Source organism: Microtus oregoni, unplaced genomic scaffold (assembly GCF_018167655.1).
Source record: "Microtus oregoni isolate MIOR12 unplaced genomic scaffold, Mior012 000018F_ref0000195, whole genome shotgun sequence".
NCBI lineage: Eukaryota > Metazoa > Chordata > Mammalia > Rodentia > Cricetidae > Microtus > Microtus oregoni.
The window spans coordinates 1,813,795-1,837,163 of record NW_024543077.1 but is presented as its reverse complement, the minus strand read 5'-3'; the positions used below and the strand labels follow the sequence as shown (position 1 = coordinate 1,837,163).

General features: G+C 53.4%; 2 protein-coding genes across 3 annotated transcripts in view; one reads left to right on the top strand and one right to left on the bottom strand.

The window, feature by feature from the left end:
- Positions 1-10,813, bottom strand: part of LOC121458641 (guanylate cyclase D-like) — an 87,767-nt gene extending 76,954 nt beyond the window's left edge. Inside the window, exons 1-3 of the mRNA XM_041667947.1 lie at positions 10,724-10,813; positions 6,168-6,633; positions 2,261-2,361 (exon numbers count right to left, since the gene is read on the bottom strand). Of these exons, the coding sequence (XP_041523881.1) occupies positions 2,261-2,361; positions 6,168-6,633; positions 10,724-10,813 (657 nt within the window). The remainder of the gene's footprint in view (positions 1-2,260; positions 2,362-6,167; positions 6,634-10,723) is intronic.
- Positions 6,358-17,750, top strand: LOC121458606 (tsukushi). 2 transcript variants are annotated; one of them, XM_041667921.1, is made up of 2 exons: positions 6,358-6,435; positions 15,311-17,750. In XM_041667921.1, the coding sequence occupies exon 2, from the start codon at positions 15,322-15,324 to the stop codon at positions 16,384-16,386; it is 1,065 nt and encodes a 354-aa protein (XP_041523855.1). In that variant the 5' UTR covers positions 6,358-6,435; positions 15,311-15,321; the 3' UTR covers positions 16,387-17,750. The 2 variants fall into 2 exon arrangements, with proteins under 2 accessions (XP_041523855.1, XP_041523856.1); XM_041667922.1 differs by lacking the exon at positions 6,358-6,435 and adding an exon at positions 7,191-7,405.
- Positions 17,751-23,369: the final 5,619 nt, after the last annotated feature.

The window sequence follows — 23,369 nt, the reverse complement described above, 5'->3', positions numbered from 1 at the left end:
TGTCTGCGCGTTTATCCTTATTAGAATCTTCTGCCTACAGCTTGAGTGGCTGCCCCATCGCTTTCTTTCACCCTAGGGAAACCCTTCAGTTTTCTTGCGGGACAGGAAGGAGATGTCTTAATTCATCCCTCTCATTTTTGAAGTTTTGCGAGGTGCAGGATTCTTGATTGACAGGTTTGTGCTTGGTTCCCTCTTAGTTTTCTGACTCAGCATCCCTGCTTCTGGCCTTCAAAGCTGAGATTCCCGCTGGGAACCCCTGTAGCTGCTTCTCTAGGCTGCTTTTGTCAAGAGTTTCAAGATTATGTCTGGCTTTCGATGATTTGATTATAATGTCTTAGCACAGGCGGGCCCTGCTCAAGGGCCTCCTTGGAGTTGGCTGAAATTACATCAAATTTGCAAAATTTCTAAGGATCATTTCTCCAAACATAATTCTCTACCCATGTCCCTTCCTCTCAGACTTCATGAAGCAGAAGTACCTCTCATTGGCTGAGGGGTGTCTACATTGTCTAATTGTTTGTTGTTTCCGTTCTGACTTCAGGGTTGCTGGATCTTTCTCTCACCTCCTGCATCCCTGAAGGGAAGTTTCCAGCTCTGCTCCTGTGTCTTCAGCTCCAGGTTCCCCTGGAGGTTTTTACATCTTTTCCTGCTTGTTAAGGCTCATGCATCGCTTTCTTGACTTCCCCTTGGTTATTTTCAAGTTTTCTAGAAGAAATCAGTTTTCGGTTCCTTCTTACTTTCCATTTAATGCTGATTTTTCTTTAATTTTGATTTTTCATTTTTTGGGGGAAACAGGGTCTCTCTACATAGCTCTAGTGGCCTGGAATTCACTACACACAGACCAGGATAGCCTTGAAATCACGGAACTCTGTCTGCCTCTGCCTTCTGGTGCTGGGATTAATGCGCCACTATGCCTGGCCTCTCTGCTTATCACTACAATTTGTATTGGTGTTGCTGTGCATGTTGATGACGTATGGGCTGTGTGTGCATGTCATGACATGCATGTGCCAGTCACAAGACGGCCCAGTCTCTCCTTTCACCTTTACATGTTTTACTAGGATTGCATGTCACCAGGCTCACGCTTTACCCACAGAGTCATCTCACCCCGTCCCCCTTTTTTCTTCAAATAGGGCACGTTTGGTGTTCCCCACTCCAGGGTTCATGGTGGTCAGTTAGTTGGTTGGTCGTTCTTCGCAGACAGCTGTTCTGGTGGACATTGGGGTACATACCGCTCCCATCAGCTCTGAAGAGGCAGAGGCAGGGGGATACACGTGTTGGGCCGTTCTGTGTTACTCACTATATAGTTCCAGGGCAGCCTGAACTATACAGTGAGACTTTGTCTCAAAAATAAATAAATAAATAAATAAATCAAAATTAAACAAAAGCTATGGCAAGGATCAGAGGATCAGCCTAGGGTATAAACAGGTCTTTTTGGATCATCTTGAGCCTGTGCCCTTCCCTGGCTGTGCGGGGTCCTCCGTCTATAGGGCTTCTTTGGAAGAGATGATCTTTGGTGTGTGGCTCCCAAGGGGGCAGATCTTGAAGTCCCCTGGTAGGGGCTTCAGCTGGGGAGGGGGCATTAACAAAGGCTGGGAGGGGGTCTTTGCCTGTGTCCCCACCTCTGAAGTGACAATGAGAAACGGCTCAGGACTCTGAGCCTGTTCTGAGAACCTACATCCCTTTTCTAAGCTACGTACAGGTCATGGCTTGCACAGCTGCCTACCACAAGACTGGGCTATAGGTCGCTGCTGCCGGATTACCAGCCCAATGGACTGAAATCAACCAGCTTGCAACTAAGCCCCCCAGCTCCCGTCCCGCCCCCCCCCCCCCCCGAGAGCTCCCAGCATTCCACTGACTCCAGATTTCCACAGCAGGCAAGGCAGACAGAATCCAACAATCAATTGTTGTGACATTTGGGAGATAGATTTCTGGTGCTTCCTCTTCTGCAGGCTTCCCAGAATCGTCTTTCCTGTCCAGTTTTACAAATATTTTTTCCCAGTGCTGTCAAATGAATTAATAAATTAAAGAGAAGTAGCTAATATTCATCACAAGCTTGCTATATTCCAGGCACAGATCCACACATTCAACATGAATTAATCCGTTAATCCTTACTACAACGTCTCAAGTACGGGTCATTATTTCTTCACGTTACAGAAGAGAAACATAAGGCAGGGGATGGGGGATGGGGAGGCTGCTGTGGGAAACTTGTCTGCTCTAAGGTTGAGATTCAAACCTGAGAAGTGTTTGCCTCCAGAATCCACACCTTATCGTTGTGTTTGCAAAGAGGTATCCTTGGCACCCCGTGGCAGCAGAAGAAGGGTTCTCCATGGTGGAAGGGTAGGGGTGCCAGGGGCGGGGGATTTCCTGAAAGAGGTTTACCTGAAAAGTTAAGAGATGAGCTGGGCATGGGGGGCTCTGTAGAAAGAAAGAGCAAACACCAGCATCTGTCAAACTGCAAGAAGCTGTGCCCAGGCGAGACACTATGCAGGCCGCAGACAGAGCTGAAGAGCAGTCTGCATCAAACAAGCGCTTCCAATGTAGGGGAAGGGAAACTGGGAAATGGAAATGTCTTTGCGAAGGAGGTGGCAGCTTCAGAAGATAGCAAGGACCGCAGCTGGCAGATTGGGCTGAGAAAGTCTTCCAGACAGGGGGAAGGCGTGGAGGTGAGAGAGAGGGAGAGAAATATTTAGGGACACGTTCGGCTTGGCAGGAGGGGAGAAGTGTTCATCACACAGTGACGGCTGAGGTACTGGTGGAGCCCACACCGGGTTTTACAGTAGGAGGACTATGAATTCTCACGGAGCCAATTAGGGGTTTCGGTGGTGTGACCGCGGAGGAGCAAGGAGAATCCCAGTTTCCACGTCTGTGAAGTGGAGGTGATGCTTCTACAAAACATTTCTCAAAATTTCCAACTTTCCCAGGTGTCCTTTCCCTCAAGCGAGAAGTCCAGGTGTATCCATCAGTCTACTCGGCCCCTGTGACTTCCCTTGTGACATCCCACACTGATAGTGAGAGACCTGACAGCAGTTACCGGTTAGTGTAAAACCTGAGTCAACAAGGCTGTGGTCCCTGCCTGCTGTTGAACCCAAACACGCTCTTAGCACACATGAATTCCCATAGGGAATCCTGCTAGTCTCTTTCTTCCCAGCTACCCCCCCCCCCCTTTATTTTGTTTCAATGAGTCAGTGAGTTTAATCAAGGCTGCTTATGGAAGCAAAGGTGAAAGGTTATTTAGAGGCACATGGGCAACTTAGCAATTACCTGCACTGGCTGTATAAAAGCCTTTCCCACTGAGTCAAGAAAGACCATGAAGAGCACAACAGCACTTGAACATGTAATCTTTCTCTTTGTGTACTGATATTTTGTTTGTGGGTTGTTTTTTTTTTTTTTTTTTTCGAGACAGGGTTTCTCTGTGGCTTTGGAGCCTGTCCTGGAACTAGCTCTGTAGACCAGGCTGCTCTCGAACTCACAGAGATCCGCCTGCCTCTGCGCCACCATCACCCGGCTTGTTTGTGTTTTAACAAATAAAGCTTGCCTGAAGATCAGAGTGCAGAGCTAGGTCACTAGAGGCCAGGCAGTGATGGCACACACCTTTAATCATCCCAGGACTCAGGAGACAGATGGACCTCTGTGAGTTCAAGGCCACCCTGGGTTACACAAAATCGATCTAGTTTACAAGAGAACCAGAGTTCACACAAAGGTGATTCCAGCACTTGGGAGTCACACACCTTTAATCCCAGCACTAGGGAGGTAGAGACAGGAGTGATGTAGCTAGGCAGAGAGAGGGATATAAGGTGGGAGGAGACAGGAGCTCAGTGCAGTCTGAGGAGGCAGTCTGAGGACAGGATTGCCCCTTCAGTCTGAGCATTGGTAGCATTAAAACTCTAGTGGCTGGCCACTCTGCTTCTTTGATCTTTCAGCCTTCACCCCCAGATAGTTGACTCTGAGTTTTATTATTAATAGCAATTAGAATTCGTGCTACAACTTTGGTCTCCCTCTTGATAGTCAGATGATAAATAGCTCAGCTTTCATCTTAAACAAGACACAAGGGACTAGTGAGGCCTTCAAATAAAGTCTAACTTGAATGTTGTGTGATACACACGGCCGTTAGAAGGCAGGGAGGGTTCAGACATTAAAGAGGCCCCTTAATAAATAATTTAATACAAGAAACTCAACAGTACTGGCTAACTCTCCTCTCAGTGGCATTCCTGAGGTCTCCTATCACTCCTGAACAGAGACCCATCTCAAGCCCATTAAGGTGCTATGTAGAAGAGGCCATTCCTTCAGACAGATCTTTCATTAGGCCCTGACACTCAACATCTTGCCAGTATGTTACATCTCAGATACCAACCACCGAGACTGTTAATGGTCATCAAGACAATCACAGCCCTGAATTGGACTCTTTCTCACCAAGCGAGCATGCCCAGTCAAATCCAGCCTCCACAGAAGGCTGCAGAGCTGCTCCCTCTCAAGTCCGCCTCCCCCTGGAATCGAACACTGAGCCATCAGAACTGTTATTGTTTGTGTGGTGGAAACTGTGTGATGGGAATGGCATGATGAGTCACCCTCATCAAAGAAGATTGTGGGCTGGTGAGATGGTTCAGTGAGTAAGAGACCTTCCTTCAAACCTGGTGACCTGAGTTCCATCCCTGGAGCCCACGTGGTGGAAGAACAGGATGACGCCCCACGAACTGTCCTCTGACCTCCACACAGACAGGTATATTCCGTGATCAATGAAAGAAATACAATATACAATTTTATTTTTTTAAAAATAAAGTGTAGCTGCAGACACATGGTTCTCTGTTACTCCCTCCTTCCCTTAAATTCTCCCAGTGTACTTTGGTATAATGGTGAATTCTTTCGCCGACCCCGTACCATTCCCCTTATATCCCCACTCTTTAGGTACAGGAGTTCAGACTTCCCAGGGACACCAAGGGTGCAGCACTAAATTCCAGCAGCCCACCTGAAAGGGTGACCCTGCCCACACAGAAGCATCTCAGACTAGGCCACAGCGAGAAGAGCCCCCAGAAATCCCCTGGACGATGGAATTCTTCTTTTCTTCTTTTGGCTTCTTGAGACAGTCTCACTCTGTAGCCAGGCTGTCTAAAAGCAGATAGTTATCCTGCCTCCATCTCCCCAGTACTGGGAAAACAGGGAAACTTACAGAGGTGGGCCCCTAAGGAGCTGGGTTCAACCCAGATGAGTCCCCACAGCCACACCCTGACCCCGAACGAGGCAAGGGTCTGAAAATCTGCTTTCTTCTGAGTGTGAGCCTGATTTTACCGACTAAGAGCTTCCTTTTCCTCAGGCACACACAAACAAGCCCAAGCAAAGATTTTTGTTTTCAAAGAAGGAAGAAAGAAACAAGCTTGGGCCATGACAGGGGAATCTTGCTGGATTTCCCCCACCCAGGGGCCCTTTCCAAAGTGGCAAGCTCCTGGGGGTCCAGAATCAATACCAAACCTCCCACCAACCCTTTATCGGGAAGTGCTCCCTGAAGTCTGGCATCGTCTGGACACACACACACACACACACACACACACACACACACTCACACACACGTATATCTATGTATATATATTGTTCTTGCATAAATTTCGGCTGGAGAGGAAGGCTGCAGAGGGAGGGGAAGTCTTAAGCCGCTACTATAGTGCAGTTTCCCTTCTTGGAAATGCAGCTAGAAGTTGACATTCCCTCCAGCAAAGAAAAAATAAGTCTGTTATGTCTGTTGCTTTCTCCTTCACTTGCTGTCTGCCAGCTTTCTGCTTAAGCTCTCTTTCCTTTCTCTCTCTCTCTCTCTCTCTCTCTCTCCTCTCTCTCTCTCTCTCTCACACACACACACACACACACACACACACACACACATTAATGGCTCTAGACCCTTTTTTAAACTTTTTTTTAGTGGGAGGGCGGAGACTTTGAGAGAAAATCCTCATCCACCCATTCTTACCAACTAACTCAGTGTGCACGCGCGCGCGCGCGCGCACGCACGGACACACACACACACACACACACACACACACTCTCTGGCGACCTCCAGATGTTCCCAAGCCAGCGGCCATCTGCTGAGATTACTGGGCCGGCCAAAGGGGGAAGGCAGAGGGGGCAGGGATCCTGGTTGCAGGAAGCTCGGAGAGAGAATCTTAGTGGAGTGGGAGGGAACCGCGCACTTTTGAGACGCTCCCTAGGGTGGAACCCGTGCTCGGCCGGCGGGCGGGGGCTGGGCTGCGAGAGCGCCCTGCTAGACTTGCACTTTGACGACGCTCCCTGAGCCTCTTGGCGGCGAGCCCGGACAACCACTGGGTGCCCAGCGAGGGGAGCCCGGCGGCGGGCGGGGACTCGGGGCGGGACGTGCGGCGCGGAGAAAAGCGCCGGCCCACCGGCCAGCGCCGGGCCGCCTAGGTGAGCGTGCCGAGGCGACAGCTGTGGACCTGCCAGGTGGGTGCTGTTCCGAGGCGCAGCGAGGTCGGCGTGCCTGGGGATGTCTGGAGCCTCGGACTCCAACCTCGCCGCCCCGTCCCGTGGACGGGCTGGCGCGAGGGGCGGTTCCGGGTCCCGCCGAGGCCCCTCAACTTTCCCGGGACACCGGGCCACAGCGGCGCAGGGTCGGGGGAAGGGGAGCAGCAGGGGAGAGGGCTTTCAGGAGACAAAGACTCCGTCTGGGGGCCGTGGGCGTGGGCCGGCGCCTCCAGGGTCTTTGTAGGAACACGTGCATCTCACTAGAGTGGGTCTTTGGTGGATTTGGGTTCAGAAGCCAGCATCTGCCGGTGCCTTTGTGTGTGCGTGGCTTGGCAGGGCTGTCTCGCGCCAGTATCCCTGCTCCGCAGCCTGGCGCTTGGTTGTGGGGACCGGTGGGCGCTCCGCGTGTGTCCGCATACGTGGTCTGTGCCTGTCGACGTGTCTGGGTTGGGTGTCCGTGGGGCATGTGTGCGCTCTCAGAGCCTGAGCTGCCCCGACTCTCCGCTTCCCCTGCTGTCCACCGTTTCCCCCCGACTTGGCTTCAAACTTTTCTCTGGGTTCCTCCGGCAACGCCTGCTGGCAGCCCTCCTCTCTCTTTCTCACCTCCGGAGGTCCTTCGAGGAGCCAGGGAGTGGGATAGGATTGGTGGGTCGGGGGTGATCGGCAGTCCCTGGCGACTGGCCCGGGCCAGGATTGGGCGGAGCATGCTGGACACTCTCACAGGACCCTAGTGGGAGGAGGTAGGGACGCGGCTGGTCTGGGCTCCGGCCTGAGGCTGGAGACCCGGGAGTAGCGCGCTGCTGGCCGATGTCCTACCAGCGCCTCTGGGACAGAGTGAGTGTGGATGGAGGAATCTGGCAGTTTGGTGGAGAGACTTGCTTGGTTTCGAGTACCGCTGTGCGTTTATCCGGACTCCAGGGTTGAGAGGACCAAGCTTCCGATCCCATAGGTGAGAAAGGCCAAAAGCTTGCTTGCATTCGGCCTGCTGGCGACCCCTAACCCCGGATGGGCTCTGGGGAGAGGGGGGCCTTGCACACTTTCCACGGGGTAGGGCAAGCCCCGTTGAGATCCGGTCACTGTTAAGATGGGGGTAAGAACTCCTTGCCGCCTCTGGAGCAGAGCGCGCAGTGGTGGTAACCAGCGCCGGGAGCTTAGCTGAGACCAGCGCCCGCCGACACTTGGCCAGGCCAGAGGCGACTGACTCATACTTAGAGCTTTCCTTGCTCCATGCTATCCTTTAGGATAAGTCTAGACTTACAAAGCCCTCAGAGTGGGAGGGGTGCCGTCCTGCCTGGGCTTTTGATCCTGGATGGCAAAGATAAGCCAAACACTTCTTTTCCAACCCTCCCCACAATCTTTAACCAAGAACTTTGTCCAGTACTACGGCGGGGGGGGGGGGGGGCGGGGGCGGGGGGAGAGGGTTTGGGGAGGAGAGCGCCGAGGGACACGAGCTGGCCACAAACTTGGGAAAGAGGCAAGGATGGCCACTTTCTTTTTCGTTTCTAGTCCTTCCTCTTGAAAGAGGGAGTACTGAGTGCCTTGTGATCACTCCCTTGTGATCCCAGAGCCCGGGAACTATTGTGTTCCCAAGCATTAATTTGTTCCTAGGAAGAGCTGGAATGCGCTGTCTTGGGAACTTGAGTCCACAGGACTCCCACCCACCCTGTTGCACTGACCCGTGTAAAGGCCAAAGCTGATGTTGCTTATCTTTACATGACAGACTGGTCAAGAGACAGAGTCCAGACCAGTTCTCTTAGTCATTACATACATACTGATGTACCTGTTGGAATTCAACCATCCTTCCTCAGGACACCCAGCCTAGGAATTGGGGATACTTCCTGAAGAGGTCTGGGCCCACCCTGGAAGTTCCAGGTTCCATAGGAGGGGCCACGGGAGGGACCTGGCAGGGCGTATGATTCCACTTAGGGTTTTGAAGTTTTCCAATACACAGCCGAGCCAGGAAGAGCCTCCCACAGTACATGCAGGGCTGTGCATGTTCTGGAAGTGGTACACACAGGTGGTTGCCTTTGTTTGTGGGGGGGTGGGGGCAGGGAGGCAAGGTTTGGGTGTTAAGGCATGGGAGTTACTCAGAGGCTGGGAGGGGAGGCAGTGGCCGAATCATAGAGCATCAGTTTGGGCTGAAGTGAACCTGTCTGCAGAGAACTCCTGGAGGAAGGGGTGGCCTTGGTCAGTATAAAGCCTGGCCCTGGCTTTCGGATGGTGCCGGAGTCTGCATGTCTTCCAGTCAGAAAGTCTGGGAGCTGTGTCCTTGCTCCATGGCTTCCTCCCTCTGTCTCCTGTCAGATTCTCAGTCTCCTTCAGAGGGAGTTATGGATTGATAGGTTGTAGATGTTAAATAGCATAGCAGATTATACACACACTAATAAGTTGAGATGTGGTTTTGGGGTGTCTGGTTGCGTTGTGTGAACACAGTGGAGGCAGAAATAGCTTGGGTCTCAATCTTACACCTGGTTTTATCACTAAGCCGAATTCTGAGTTCCAGGAGGCCCCGAAGCAGAAGGAGTCCTCTCTGCCCATGGCGTTTTATTCCTCTAGTCCCCCTCCCTCTCCCGCCCAGGCTAGTATCCACACTGGAGCTGGACACCAGACACGTTCCTCGACAGTCACAGCCCAGTGAGCCTTTGGGGGGAGGGGATGAGGACTGGTTTAGGCTGGGAAGGCCTCATAGAACAGGTAGCTTCTGAGTCTAACAATTGAGAGTTTGTGGAAGACCAAAAAAGGAGGGGTGTGGGGCTTTGCCATCTTTGTCAAAAGAAATAGCCTATGCAAAGGCAGAGGTCCCCGGGGAGTGATAGGCTTCTAGCCTGAGAGGCTGTCTTTGTGGAATGGGTTTTAGATGGGGCACTGCGGTGGGCGGTGGGGTCTTGATCTTCAATCGGAAGCTGTCTGTACGCTGGTGTCCAGCATGGCAGTGCAGTGGTTCGGAGCTATAGCAGTGTTCAGAGGTGGAGGCCAGAGGGCAGGTGGCTACAGAGGTGTCCTGAGTTTGACCTAGGTAGGGTGGGGTGGCCACCCACCTTGAGGAAGAGGAGAGACACAGCACCCTGCTTGCCCAGGAGTGACTGCTCTTTTGATGTCAGATTCCCTTTCGGTCATAGGTGGCACCATTGCTGCAGCCTCCTCTGGCCTTCATGACTTCCAGATCCCAGAGGAGCTTGGTCGTGGGACCCTGAGAGATTCCAAGGCCTCTAAGGATGGCTTTTGAGCTCTCCATCCTGTGTGTCTTTAGCATCTCCTCCCTGACCCTGCAGTCACCCACAGAGGCAGGACTGAACACGCGCTGAGACCTGTTGATGCCGGCGGGCTAAGTTCTTGCTTCCCTAAGTAGTCGGAACAGGCCAGGTTGGGAGCAGCATGGGGGCTCCTCTCTATGATGCAAGACCAGACTCGGTCCTCACAGTCTTTGGAAGCCTGCAAGGTTGCTACCCAGTCTGCAAAACCTTTCTTCTGCCCCGTGCAGCCTCTCTCTGTGTTCTCAAGTGCTGTTTCAGATTGGTGGGATCCTGGCAGTTTTCCCAAAGATCAGCTGGAAGGAGAAGGTAGCGTCTGAGCCTTGTCTATATTCCTGCAGCTGGTACTCCTTGGGTGGGAGGGTGCTGAAGTTCCAGGCCCCACCTGTAACTACGATGTTGTGAGGGAGGCCAGGTGCTCTGTTCAGAATACGTGGGTCCAGCCTTTCTCTCCTCACTAACCGTGAGACCCTGGACAAATCATTGAACCTCTCTAGAATCTTTAAACAGCCATAAGACAAGTGCAATGCCATCTAACTTCCTGGTTTTCGCAGGGTGACCAAAGCTAACAGTTGAGGATTCCTGAGACAGGCTGAGGTGTCCTTTGGTAACAGTGTCTCCGTCTGTGTGCCTGATAGATCTTATAGACATTTTTGTTTGATTGATTGGTTTTTTGTTTTGAAACAGGGTCTTACTATAGAGCCCAGCTGCTGCAGAACTCTCTGTGTGAACCAGGCTGGCCTCGAACTCTTGAACTCAGAGAGCTCCTCCTGCCGCTGTCTTTTGAGTGCTGGGATTAAAGACACCACCACACCCAGTCAGTACTCGGTGTATCTTAATATAGTACCTGATCCAGGGGGAAAAAATAAAAAATCCTACCCCCCTCCCTGCCCACAGAGGACTGGAAGGTAAACATGTCATTACAGTCCAGCCTTCCCAGCTCTGAGGGCCTGTCCACACTGCCCGTTTCTAAGTGGAGGCCAAGCTCACAGATCTAGGTCTGGTCCCTCTGTTACCTGGCTGAGTAGCGTGCTGCTGTTTGCCTGTGCAGTGGGGATAATAATCACCACGGTTAAGGGCTGTCGGGGAGCTGATGTGCTTGCCATATCGATTCTGTAGAGAAAGCCTGCCCTGGAGGCTCTGAGTATGTCCCCCAAATTCTAATTTCCAGAACTACGTGGTTGGAGGGCAGGACACTTCTGAAATTTCTCCCTGTGGATGTCATTGCTGTCAGGATGCTCATAACTGAGGGGAGTGAGGGGCAAGGCTGCATCGGGTTGAGGAGCGGCCAGCTGATAGAAAGCCCCGTCCTAGGTGGGTGTTGGGCACCGGGACCACCCACAGCGATTCCCCAGCCCATCTGACTCCTGCACCAGAGGTTCCATGTAGATGTTAGCAAAAGCTAGAAAGTTTTGTAAGTCAGAAGTGCTATGGCACCCTGTACCAGGGCCTGGCAGGCAGACCCAGGGAAAGCCTGGACTTCAGCCTCTAATCCCAGAGAGGTGTCTACAGAAGAGGAGGGTGGCTGGGGCCTCACCAGCAGACCTGTGTCTGAGAGGTCAGTGTGAACTGTGGACCCGCGGGATGCTTGCTTGGTTCTGTGTACAGGAACCTGGTGGAACATGAAGGATAAGTCACCACCTCCAGAAAGTTTAGAAAATCATGGCTGTTGGTGGCCGCCAGGGTCTAAGCATTTACAGAGCAGGATACACTGTCACTGTCTTTTCCCCAGCCATCACTTCTTGTCCCTGTGGAGGACTCTGAGGCTCCAGTGGGCAGGGCTGGATTCCCAGCTGGCCCTTGGTCTAGTAGCTGACCCACGTGGCTTCTTGCTGGGTTTCTGTTGCTGCCTCCTGGCGCCCAGGTCTGACTTCGACCCCAGGTGGGGAAGGAAGCCTAGGTTAAGGAGGGGAGCGGCTCACACTTGATGTTTGAAATTTGAATTTTCTCAGTTGCCTCTCAAGGAGGCCTATTGGTAGCCTGAGGTGCGAGAGGCCAGGAAGGAGGGGTGGTGGGAGACTGTGCGAACAGAGAGGGCTTTGTTCTACGGGCCGGGCAGGGATGGGTGGGGAGGTGTGTGTGATGCACGGGGCAGTGTGAGGTGGTGGGTTCCAGTTCCTGGGCCTTGTCCTCCTAATGTCTTTCCTTTGCATCCCCCTGGGCCTCGGGCATCCATCATCTCCAAGGGCGCTGCAGCTCAAGGGCCTGGAATTCCCTGCGTCTGTGGACGGCATGAACAACCGTGGGTGTGTTGGGGAAGTTGCTACCCAGATGACAGAGAGGGCTCATTCCTTTTGAGGATTCAGACAGGGACGGGAGAAGGGCATCTGCAGCTTCCAGAGGCCTTCTGTCTGGGAGAAGATGATCTCAGTCGTCTTGCAAACAGTCATGACAGATTCGGGATGTGATGTGGAGAGAGCCCCCTGGAGCTGCCAGACCCATCCCATTCACGCCATTCATGCTCCACCTTCTGTCACTGTGGACTTGACGTGGTGGGCCTCTAATAGCTCATGGTTGGGCCTCACAGGGCCCGCCGTCTTCCAGGCTGGAGCTGTGTGAAGTATCTTGCCTTGTTCTGTTGATCTTTGACTGTCTTTTTTTGTGCAGAGCGAGGTTTGTAGAAAAGATCTCTGGACCAGAGGTCTCTCTGGCCCCAGGCATCCTTGGTGGCCGCCTGTCTGCATCACCTGCCTGAATGTCTGCATTGCGTTCTCTCCCAGAGTAGAGATCCCAGACTGGAGGCTGGGCCGCAGGCATGCTGGGACAGAGATGAGGGGATCAAACTGCTGGAAATAAAACTGTGAACGTCTCAGAAACCTAAGCCTCCCGGGTTCGAGATGTTCATGGCGTTTGCTATGAATAGGGGCCCTAAGATTCTTACCCACTCACACCCTGACAAGGCTTAGCCCCATGGTCTGTGCTAGGATCAGTACTAAACCCCTCATTGTGAAGGTGGGAAACAGAGTTTCTTAGAGAGGAAAGGACTGGTGACCGCCACAGTCCAGGCGGAACAGTGACTGGACTTGTCCCGACACAGTTGCTCCATTGCTATTTTACCAGCAAGTCCTGGATGGAGTGTGGCGAAGCATGGTGTGTGGGGGGGGTGGGGGTGGGAGGAGAATGGGTGGGCGGTGCTCTCGGTCCGCCATCCAGCCTGGAGAGACGCAGCGGCCCACTCTGTATATCCGGCAGTGCCTTGGCTGTACTGAGAATGTCTCCTGTAGGAAGACACAGAGTGCTTACGGCAGCTCTTAGAAGAACTGTCATCCACCCCTGCCCCCGTAGGGTCTCCAAATCACACAGGTTGGCAAGTAAGTGACTCTTCGGATCCTTTAACCAGGGATGGGACAGTTGGTCTCACTGGGCAGACTTTGTGAGAGCGGCTGGCTGTCACCTCCTGTTTCCCACTAGAGTTCCCCAGGGTCTAAGTACGACAGTGGTGGCTCTGGGAGATGTCCATGGCACAGCAGAGCAATGCCCTGGCCTAGTGTGTGTATCAGCCAAGTGGCCCAGGTGGGATTCCGCTTGTGCTCCTGTCCCCATTATCTCAGCACGAGGACCTCTGCATCCAGGAGGGATGTGCTCGGCTCTTCACGGATACGGTGTGCGGGGCTTTGTGGACCTGTGTGTGGCTGGCAGGACAGACCTTGCCGTCCCGTGTGGAGCACAGGGCTGGGGCCTGGAGGAGAGAAACATCTGTGCCCTGTTTGCCCGGCCGGTTATATAAGCTAGAGTTTGGGAGAAGCAGCTTGGCATTCTGTGGACACATTGTATAACCACCTCTGGGAACCAAAGGGTAATCTCTGGACCCTTTGTGCTGTTTGTTTAAACCCCCAGGGAGGGTGGGTAAGAACAGATCCGCTTAGCTGGGGGGCGGGGTAGGGGTGGTGGTAATGAACACTTGAAGAGCTCCCTGGGGAACAAAAGGGGCCTGGAGCAACTTAATATTTTCCTCATGGTGCAAACATTGGAACGCTCTGTCCTGCCTTGGCTGGGACCAGGCCCAGGATGCACCTGGGCAGGGTTTAATCCTCGAATTGGTCTCTATGAAAGGAAGGGGTGGATGAGAAGGGCCCCAGGGTGGAGCAAGGGAGAAGAGCCCAGCTGCACTTCTCTCTGGCCCAGGACAGAGCCAGGGTGCAGATCAAGTGTCTGCCCCTTTAAAGTTTCATGCAAGGCAGGCAGTGTTACCCAGCTGCTCCCCTGCCCCCAGTCTAGAAGGTGGGCAGGTCCTCACCCCTCCCACCTCACCCTATCTTCTTCCCTGGAGGCCCATGAAAGGGAAACAGGCAGGAGGGCAGGCCACCCAGTGAAGAGCCTTCTATCTCCTGAGTGACTGCCTAGCGGAGGAGGGGGCCACATAGAGGTCCTCACTGCATAACCCTCTTGTGCGTGCCCATGCTAAAACCTCACAGCGGCACCTGTGCCGCAAGACTTTAACTAGACGTGAACGCAGACCTTGAGTGTGCCTGCCCTATGCAACCCTTAGATGTGATAGCATACACATAGTGTCAGGCATATGTAATCTCACAGAAGGAACTGAGGTCGAGGGGTGGGTCTGTGGGTTGAGTTGCAGCATCTGTGAGGGAAGTCCCTCCTGGACTCTGCCCTGCTTCCCACCAGGCCTGCTGGAGGCAAGAGACTGAGGCAGAAGAACTGAGCAGGCCTAGGTGTAATTCAAGACTGTTTTGTGCTTGTTTGTTGGCAAGGTCCTTGTTCTTCCTGAGCCCCATTTCTTCTGCACAGTGGGGTAACAAGCCAGTTGCCTTTCGCAGTTAAAGGGGAAAGGGACAGAGAGGTCAGCCAGCTGTTAGCCAGGAGTAGGGCACAGGCAGGAAATCAGGGGCTTAGGGTGATGGGTGTCCCGCGAGCCTCTCTGGGAGTTTAGACACCGGGTCTCCAAGAGGGGAAGATGCTAAGGTGGGAGGTATAAGGGCAGTCACTGCAGGAGGAGTGGGCTCATTCCCTGCCATTGACAGAAAAGGATCCTGGCTCTTGTGTCTACTCCACCTGGCACCACCTTGCTTAGCTGCATCCAGGTCTGCTCCACCTGGTACCGCCTTACTTAGCTGCATCCAGGTCTGCTCCACCTGGCACCGCCTTGCTTAGCTGCATCCAGGCTTGCTCCAGCCCTTCAAGGCTCAGTTCTCTCTTGTCAGATCGAGACAGGACCCCGCCTTGTAGATGGTTGTGAGGGTTGGAGGAGACCGTGCCCTGAGGTGACCCAGCTCCTAGCCTGTGGCATCTTTTCGGTCAAAGCTAATGAAGCCCCCCTAACTTGGCCCCTGTACTGTGAACGCCTTTCCGGCATACCTGGGTCCCCAGCAGCCTCTGAGCCCTGGATCAGCAGGTTTCACGGCAAGATGTCCAGGTACCCTCCCTTCAACCAGAGCAGGCCGCTTGCATCTGATGCTCCCAGCTGAAGATCTGCCCCCCTGACCTAACCCCTTTAACCTTGCAGGTGTGGAGATTGAGGCCAGAAAAAAGATGATCAGGGTAGGAGTTAGGAGTGTTCAGGAGCTGGGGTGCATCCCAGCTGTGCCTTACAGGGCAGGATGAGCGTGTCTGGCACATTCACCCCTCACCCGTGGCTCTCTTTCCAGGTGCCGCCGCCATGTGGCGCTCCCTGTTCCTGCTGCTCCTGGCTGCTGGCGGAGTGCAGACCACCCGGCCATGCTTTCCCGGGTGCCAGTGTGAGGAGGAGACTTTCGGCCTCTTTGACAGCTTCAGCCTGACTCGGGTGGACTGCAGCAGCTTGGGCCCCCACATTGTGCCTGTGCCCATCCCTCTGGACACAGCCCACCTGGACCTGTCTTCCAACCGGCTGGAGACAGTGAATGAGTCGGTGCTGGGGGGGCCGGGCTATACCACGCTGGCAGGCCTGGATCTCAGTCACAATCTCCTCGCCAACATTGCACCCACTGCCTTCTCCCGCCTGCGCTACCTGGAGTCTCTCGACCTCAGCCACAATGGCCTGGCAGCCCTGCCGGCTGAGATTTTCACCACCACCTCCCTGAGTGACGTCAACCTCAGCCATAACCGACTACGGGAGGTCTCCATATCTGCCTTCTCCACCCACAGCCAGGGCCGGGCACTGCATGTGGATCTGTCCCACAACCTTATCCACCGCCTGCTCCCCCATCAGCCCCGGGTCAGCCTGTCTGCACCTACCATTCAAAGCCTGAACCTGGCCTGGAACCGGCTCCGCGCTGTGCCCGATCTCCAAGACCTGCCCCTGCGTTACCTCAGCCTGGATGGGAACCCCCTGGCTGCCATCAACCCAGGTGCCTTCATGGGGCTGGAGGGCCTCACCCACCTGTCCCTGGCCAGCCTACAGAGTGCCCTCCAGTTAGTACCCCATGGCTTCCGGGAGCTCCCAGGCCTGCAGGTCCTGGACTTGTCAGGCAACCCTAAGCTCAAGTGGGCAGGAGCCGAGGTGTTTTCGGGCCTGGGCTTGCTGCAGGAACTAGACCTGTCGGGTACCAACCTGGTACCCCTACCTGAGATGCTGCTCCATCACCTCCCTGCTTTACAGAGCGTCAGTGTGGGCCAAGATGTGCAGTGCCGGCGCCTGGTGCGGGAGGGTGCCTACCCCCGGCAGCCTGGCTTCAGCCCTAAGGTAGTCCTACACTGTGGTGACACTCAGGAGTTTGCTGCCAGGGGCCCAGACATCTTGTGACAAATGGCGTGGCCTGGGGCCACTGGACAGACTGTCGTCCTGGGCTCGCTCAGGTCCCAGCTAACTTATATTTTAATGTGCCAATGCCTGTGGGGGGTCCACAGGCCTGTGTGGCGTCATCTCAGTAAAGCTGTGGGCCGGGGATAGCGTTACTACCTGGGGCCTATACCCAGTAGCGAAATCTTCCCGTTTGTCTTAGTGGCTCACTTCCCGGAACTGTAAGCAGAGGGACATTGATGCCAACCAGACTCTGGTCCCTTCCCGAGCCCCTGCCCTAGTTGTCCCTAAGTGCCTTCTCTTTGGTCCGGGCTGACCTGACCCGTGGTGTGAGAGGGTGGGTGGGCTCCACCGTTGCAAATGCTGACTCGGGTCGTCTGACTGAGGGCTCCTTTGAGCGCAGTGTCTCCTCACATTGTCTGTGCTCTGGGCCCGTGAGGCCAGCTTCTTCCCCATTCTCATGGAATCATGGATAGACTCTTAATTATATAGAAGGGTTTAGAGAGAAAATCAAATCCGGCCTCCTCGGAGGACAGATGGGAATAAGGGACCGGGAGCAGCAAATGTGCTCACCTGAGGTCTTTAGAGGCATGGAGAGCCCAGCCTCCTGCTGAGGTTGGGGGCTGTGTACTTCCTCTCTGACATCCATCCCTCCTCCTCGCTGGGCACCCTGTTACCTTGTCCGTGCTCTTTCCCTTCATGTGACAAGGTCACGGGGGGGGGGGGGGGGGGGAGGTGGGACTCTAGGTCCAGTGGCCAGTTTATGATACGAGCAAAGTCAGTCCACCCTTCAGAGCCTCAGAAGCTCGGGACACACCAGTCCCAAGCCCGTCAGTTTCTCAGGTGGGGGCCCCATAGCATCAAGACTGGAAAGGTGCAGACTCTCCCCAGAGACCCTGCCTCAAGATGCTTCCTAAGAAGTCTGTGGAATTGTGGCTGTCCTGCCGTGCACTCCAAGGGGACTTGTGGACTTGCTGAGGGCCCATCAGTCCTCTAGGAGTGGGGCAGAGAGAGACAGGGTTTCCCCTTCCCGTTGTGTTTATCCCCGGGGTCGCATCTCAGTTCTCCAGCCCTGGGTTTCTTCCTTTGTCTTCTTCATCTTGTAAGAGTCATTGCCTTTTCTTCACCAACTGTCACTTTTAACCCCCACCTCTGCTGGCCAGGGATGGAAACGAAGAGAAACGGATTTGCTCACTTTTGTAAGACTCTTCCGGGCTCGTGTTGGGGGTACTGGGAAGAAGCCAGCTATCGGTGACCACGTGGGCACTGGGGCTGGCCCCGGAGATGCTCACGAGGCAGTGAGAGCTCTGTCTTCCCACACTAGCTCTGCCCAGCCCCTGAGTGGTCCTTGGTTTAATAAATACATAAAAGAATGCTTTTTGTCCCATCATTGCACCGGAATTTGCTGACGATCGCTGGACCAGGACTGGGGCTACGAGGACAAGCTAGACCCCACTTTGGGCAGCTTGTTCTCCCTAAAAGGCCAAGAGTCTTCCAGAGTCGGGTGTGTATGATGATACGGGAGGCAGGTACTTGGGTAGGTAACCCTCGCGTTGTAGCCTGCACGCTGTTCACTTTCTCCACCCCCATCCAAGTTACCCACCCCTGTCCACCGTCTATGCATCTTCAGCCGTGAGGCCCTGGCACACACCCTTGTCTTGGTTCCGGCTGTAGCTGTGGAACTCTGTCCTTATCCTGTCCCTCAACTCTCTCTCATCTAGGACATCCAGTTCCTAACGTGCCTTAGAAGCTTTTCCAAAGTCTCCCTCAGCTCCCTCTTGTCAGCTTTGGCCATCACGGGCCTTGAGCTGCTGTGGTCTCTAACTCCTGTTTGCACACCTCCAGTGACCTCACACTTGAGTGACAGCTCACTTCTGGCTCCTTAGGGGCTTTGGGTTGTCGGCAGGTTGGTTCTTGAGACTGGCCAGTCTAGAGAGGTATCCACCACTGTCATCTCCACGGACAGCCGTCTGTTGCTGATGCCTACAATGCCAGGCAGTGCACTGAGCTGCAGAGTATAACCCCTGGGGTCCCTGACCCGGGGGTCACACAGGATCCCTAGTTAAAGAAAAGTTTAACTTAGGAAAGGTCATGGGTGAGGGGTCAATGGCCCAGAGTCCTGGGTTTCTTGTTAATAAATCTCCCATGGTGACTGCGTTGGCAAGAATATCTATCTAACTCCCTGGATGGATGCCCGTTGTTGTTCTGGACTCTGTGCAGAAAGAGCTGAGAAGGAAGGGTCCTGGTCCCTGTATTTCCTCAGGTGGGGAAGAGGGAAGCCTCATAAAAAAAAATTTTTTAAAGCCACATAAAAAAAATTAAAGATAGGGACCAAGCCTAGATGTGGGGTTGGGTTAGGGGGTAGGGAAAGATCTCAGCACTCGGGTTGCAACTGGAGCAGGGAAGCTGGTGGTGCACACCGGTGATGCCGCCACTCCTGAGGCAGAGCCAGGATCATGGCTGTCGTGATGGTCTGGGGCAGCCAGGTTGGAGGTGAGCCTGCGATGCGTTAGACAAAATAAAAATCAAAAAACGGGCCAGGGATGGAGGCTCTGGGGTGAGGATGGGGACACAGAGGGGGCGGCCTTGCCCTGTGACCTGAGACATCAGAACTTTCTCTATATAGCCTCTTGCCTGCCTTAGACCCAAAGCCTCACGGGTAGTGCTTCTGGCGTGGCATCTGGCCCACAGCGCCACCTGGTGGCCATACACCCCAGGTCGGAGCTGGCGGGCAGAACAGGTCCGGGAATGCTGTTTTCTGCTCTCCGCCATTCAGAAACACTCACAGGGTCCTACTCTCCCTCCAGAGATCCTGGCACCTAGGAGGAGAGCTTCAAAATATTCGCTCTCCAGTTTCATGCCAAGATTCTGTTTTGAATTCTTAGGATTCATCACAAACCAACTGTGTGACTCACCTGAGCCTGAGAAACGAGAATGAAAATGCCTCTGTCCACAAGAGGGAATCAAGTCACATTTGTGTAGGATCAAAAACTGTGCCGGTCACAAAATAAGATGCCCCGGAAGTGCCGTTTCTTCTCTCCTTACCACACCGAGTACTTTTATCACCACATAAACGAGGAAACCAGCCCAGGGCTGGCTTCCTCTGTCGGGTACCACCATTCCCTCCTTGTCTGTCACTGCTCCTGAGGGGGACCACTGCACTCCGAGAGTCCAAGAGGAGAAACACCCAAAGCCACTAGATTGAAGCTGTTTCTCTGTTGCAAATGAATCAGGGAGATCATACAGCTCTCAGTGGGTCCCATCAGAGCAGAAAAGGCCAAGGTCAAAGTTACAGACATTTTCCCCCTGGCCCCTTTTCACAGATGTGAGACTGAAGGCTCTTAAGTGCAGACTCAGGAGCCGGGTTCTGTCCTGCAACAGGTGCCAGGGTTCCGTGCCGCAGCAGGAGCTTGGAGGGGAAATTCCTCCTGTGTTTAGTCTCTGATTCCCAGCACTGTTTGTCTTTTTAGGTCACATACTCATTAGACAAAATGTTCCAAACTGGGAAGACAAGCATATGCCACGCTTCTTGGTGTGTGTGTGTGTGTGTGTGTGTGTGTGTACCACGTGTGTGGTGATTGTGTACATTGATACAGGAAGACTCAGAAGAGATACTGGTTGAAGACTTGAAGGATCAAGTTAAGGATGATTTTCTAATTAACTGATTCTTAGAAGCAGTTACTAAGCAGAGTGACAAACAGGGAGGCTTGACTCTCCTGCTAAGACAGAGGGTGGAAAGCCCCACTTAGGGCTTAAAAAAAAAAAAAGAGGAGGAAAGAAAAGCTGGGTTCCCCAATGAAGCAAGGACAGTGACTCAGGGGACCTGGGTAGCTCCTGGGATCCAGAAGCAGGTCACCTGGCCTCAAAGCCTGGCACTTCTGAGTCCTGGAGAAATTCGTCCACCCTGTCTTTTAGCCATAGTCTCTTCTCTGTAAAAGTGATGGTGGCTCCTGCTAGGGAGGTCATGTTGGCAAACTTTAGCATGCTGCCGCAGTACGGTTAGATGCTATATCCGCCGCAGTACGGTTAGATGCTATATCTGTGAAATATTTTCTTTTGAATCCCCCCCCACACACCTTGGCCAAATCTATAAGCCTTCTTTCTTCTGCTCCTCTTCCTCCTCCTCTTCCTCCTCCTCCTCCTCCTTCTCCTCCTCCTCCTCCTCCTCCTCCTCCTCCTCCTCCTCCTCCTCACTTTCCTCCTCCTCTTCCACCTTCTTTGTGTTTTCTTGGGACTGTCAATGCCCAGGGGAGACAACATGGGAAGCAGCCCCAGACATGGGGACTTCTCTGGTTGGGCACAGGAGTTCGAGCTTATGCGCTAGACTAGTGGGAAACCCTGTCCTTCTCCCTTTTAAAAGGCTCCAAAAAGGTGTCTGCCCCCTGTCAAAGTGTGTGGTCCCTAGAGATGCTTTCTTTTCTTTTTTTTTTCTTTCGAGACAGGGTTTCTCTGTGGCTTTGGAGCCTGTCCTGGAACTAGCTCTGTAGACCAGGCTGGTCTCGAACTCCCAGAGATTCTCCTGCCTCTGTCTCCCAAGTGCTGGGATTAAAGGCGTGCGCCTCCATCGCCCGGCTCCTAGAGATGCTTTCTAAGGTGAAGACTGAAACACAGGAGGTGAGAGGGCCAGGCCCGCAGAGAAGGTGGTGGGATGACAGGGCCACGTCCCCGTATGGCCTCTCTCCTATCGATGAGATATCCTCATCCAACCAGTGGTCCCAGGAAACCCCGGTGCCTGGGGCTCACAGCCAGGCCTTCACACTCATCTTGAATCTGGGCTGAGCCTATGGCTTTGATTAGGACAGTGTATTTTCATTTTGTTTCTTTTTTGCAAAAAATTAAATTTATTTTCACGTGTGTGTGTGTGTGTGTGTGTTCACACACATCAGAGGACAGTTTGCAAGAGCTGGTTCTCTCCATCCATGTGGGTCCTGGGGATGGAGTTCAGGGCGTCAAGTGGCAACCACCTTTCCCTACTGAGTTTTGTGTTGGCCCGTGTTTCATTACTTGATCTTGCCCATACTGGCCTGGAGTTTACCAGCCTCCTGCCTCAGCCTCCTGAGTGCTGAGAGTATAGGCATATGACACCTTGCCTGGCTCAGGGTAATGTACTTTAAATGCAGGATGCTGTAGAAGCAGGTACATGTTAAACCTAAGTCTTTTCTTACTTACTTATTTATCTTTAACTTTTAATTTTGTGGGAATTGAAGCTGGAGCTTGGAACATGCAAATTTCCCACCACTGATACGTGTGTGTGTGTGTGTGTGTGTGTGGTGTGTGTGTGTGTGTGTGTGTGTGTGTGTGGTATGTGTTTGTGTGTGTGTGTGTGGTGTGTGTGTGTGTGTGTGTGTGTGTGTGTGTATTCTTAGCATAAAACCTAAATATTAAAAGGATCTGACTTCGCTACCTTGGCAGCCCTGGACTGCCATTTGCAAATTCTACTGAGAACATATAGAAAGGCCCCAAAACTACGTGAAGGGAAAGAGAAACTTCAGTTTCTCTCCAAGCAAGTGGAAGGCCCCAGCTGAATTCATTCCAATGGCAGCAAAAACCGAAGGGCCAACCAGGGGATCCCTGCCCTGCTGCAGAATCAAAAGCAGATAACGTGGCTGTTGTTCTAGGCTGATGCTGAATTAGCATAGCCCATAATGAATTCAGCCCAAGTCACAGCCCCCCCGGAGACCCCCAGCCTGCTGCCACATTCCTGCCCTCCTGTTGATGTAGCCATGGGAAAGGGGGTGGTTGAAGATACAGAGAAAGTTCTAGGTGAAAAGGACATGCTCTTGGAACATTGCCATCGTCAAGAGCCATACCTGGATGATGGCTTAAAGTGTCTCAGGGGCCAGCTCAGCTGGAGGCTCACCTCTGCCTGCATACATCACAACCACCCTGCAAGCTCAGCCCCTCCCCACCCCTGCTCCAGACGGAGCACCTGTTACCCTCGCCCTGCCCTATCTGTCTCCTCTCCCTGCCAGGCTGACCAGAGTCCATTGTTCTGTTTGGCTGTCTTCACCCTGCCCAGAGATTTTCTCACACCCAGGGACTTTCTGAGGGACTCCTGGCGGTCGGACAGGACAAAGAGCAAGTGAGCACGGGGGAGGAGGGGCGCTTGTCAGAGCCCAGAGCCATTCCTAGAGCACCCTGGCAAAGTCAAAGCCTCTCTGCTTCCCACAGATAGGATCAAAGTCATACTTAGCTCAAGCTCTGAATATCCTGTGGTCACTCAGTTTGTCTCACACTCCAGAATCATGAGGGTGACCTGTGCAGCTGGAGGAAGGGCTCTGCACTCTGAGTATGTTCAGGGGTGGCGTCTACACAGACCTTCACTTCGCTGGCACGTTGTGAAGGAAGACAGCCCCGTGAGGTCTGGGGTGCAGGGGCAGTGAATGCTTCACTGTTTACAAGTTTCCAGCCAGATTAGTTCCTTCCTTTCCTGCTTCAGCCTCCTGGCCGCCTCCTCCCAGCAGGGTGGTGTTCCTCACACTTACTCTTTGGTTATTTGTCCAGCTTCCTCCATATACTGAAGACAGCCGCTGTCAGTCCCTAAAGGGCCCTTAACACTCATGCCTGATGCATAGGCAGGTGGTGGCATACAAATCTGGTGAATTAATAAACACACCAGTTGCTGGTGGTTAGGTGGGGGTCAAGAGAGGTTTAGTGGCTTTCCCAAAGCTGAACTGTAAGCTTGGGGCAGAAACCAGTCTTTGCAGGACTGGAGAGATGACTCAGTGGTTGAGGGTGCTTCCTACTCTTGCAGAGTTTGGTTTTCAGCACCCACGTCAGGTGCCTCACAACCATCTATAGCTTCAGATCCAGGGGGTCCTCTGTCTTCTTCTGGCTCTCATGGGCACTTGCATGTTTGCGCGCATGCACACACACACACACACACACACACACAAATAAAAAGAAATCTAAAAAGTGAGGGGCTGGAGAGATGGCTCATTGGTTAAGAGCACTGGCTACTCTTCCAGAGGTCCTGAGTTCAATTC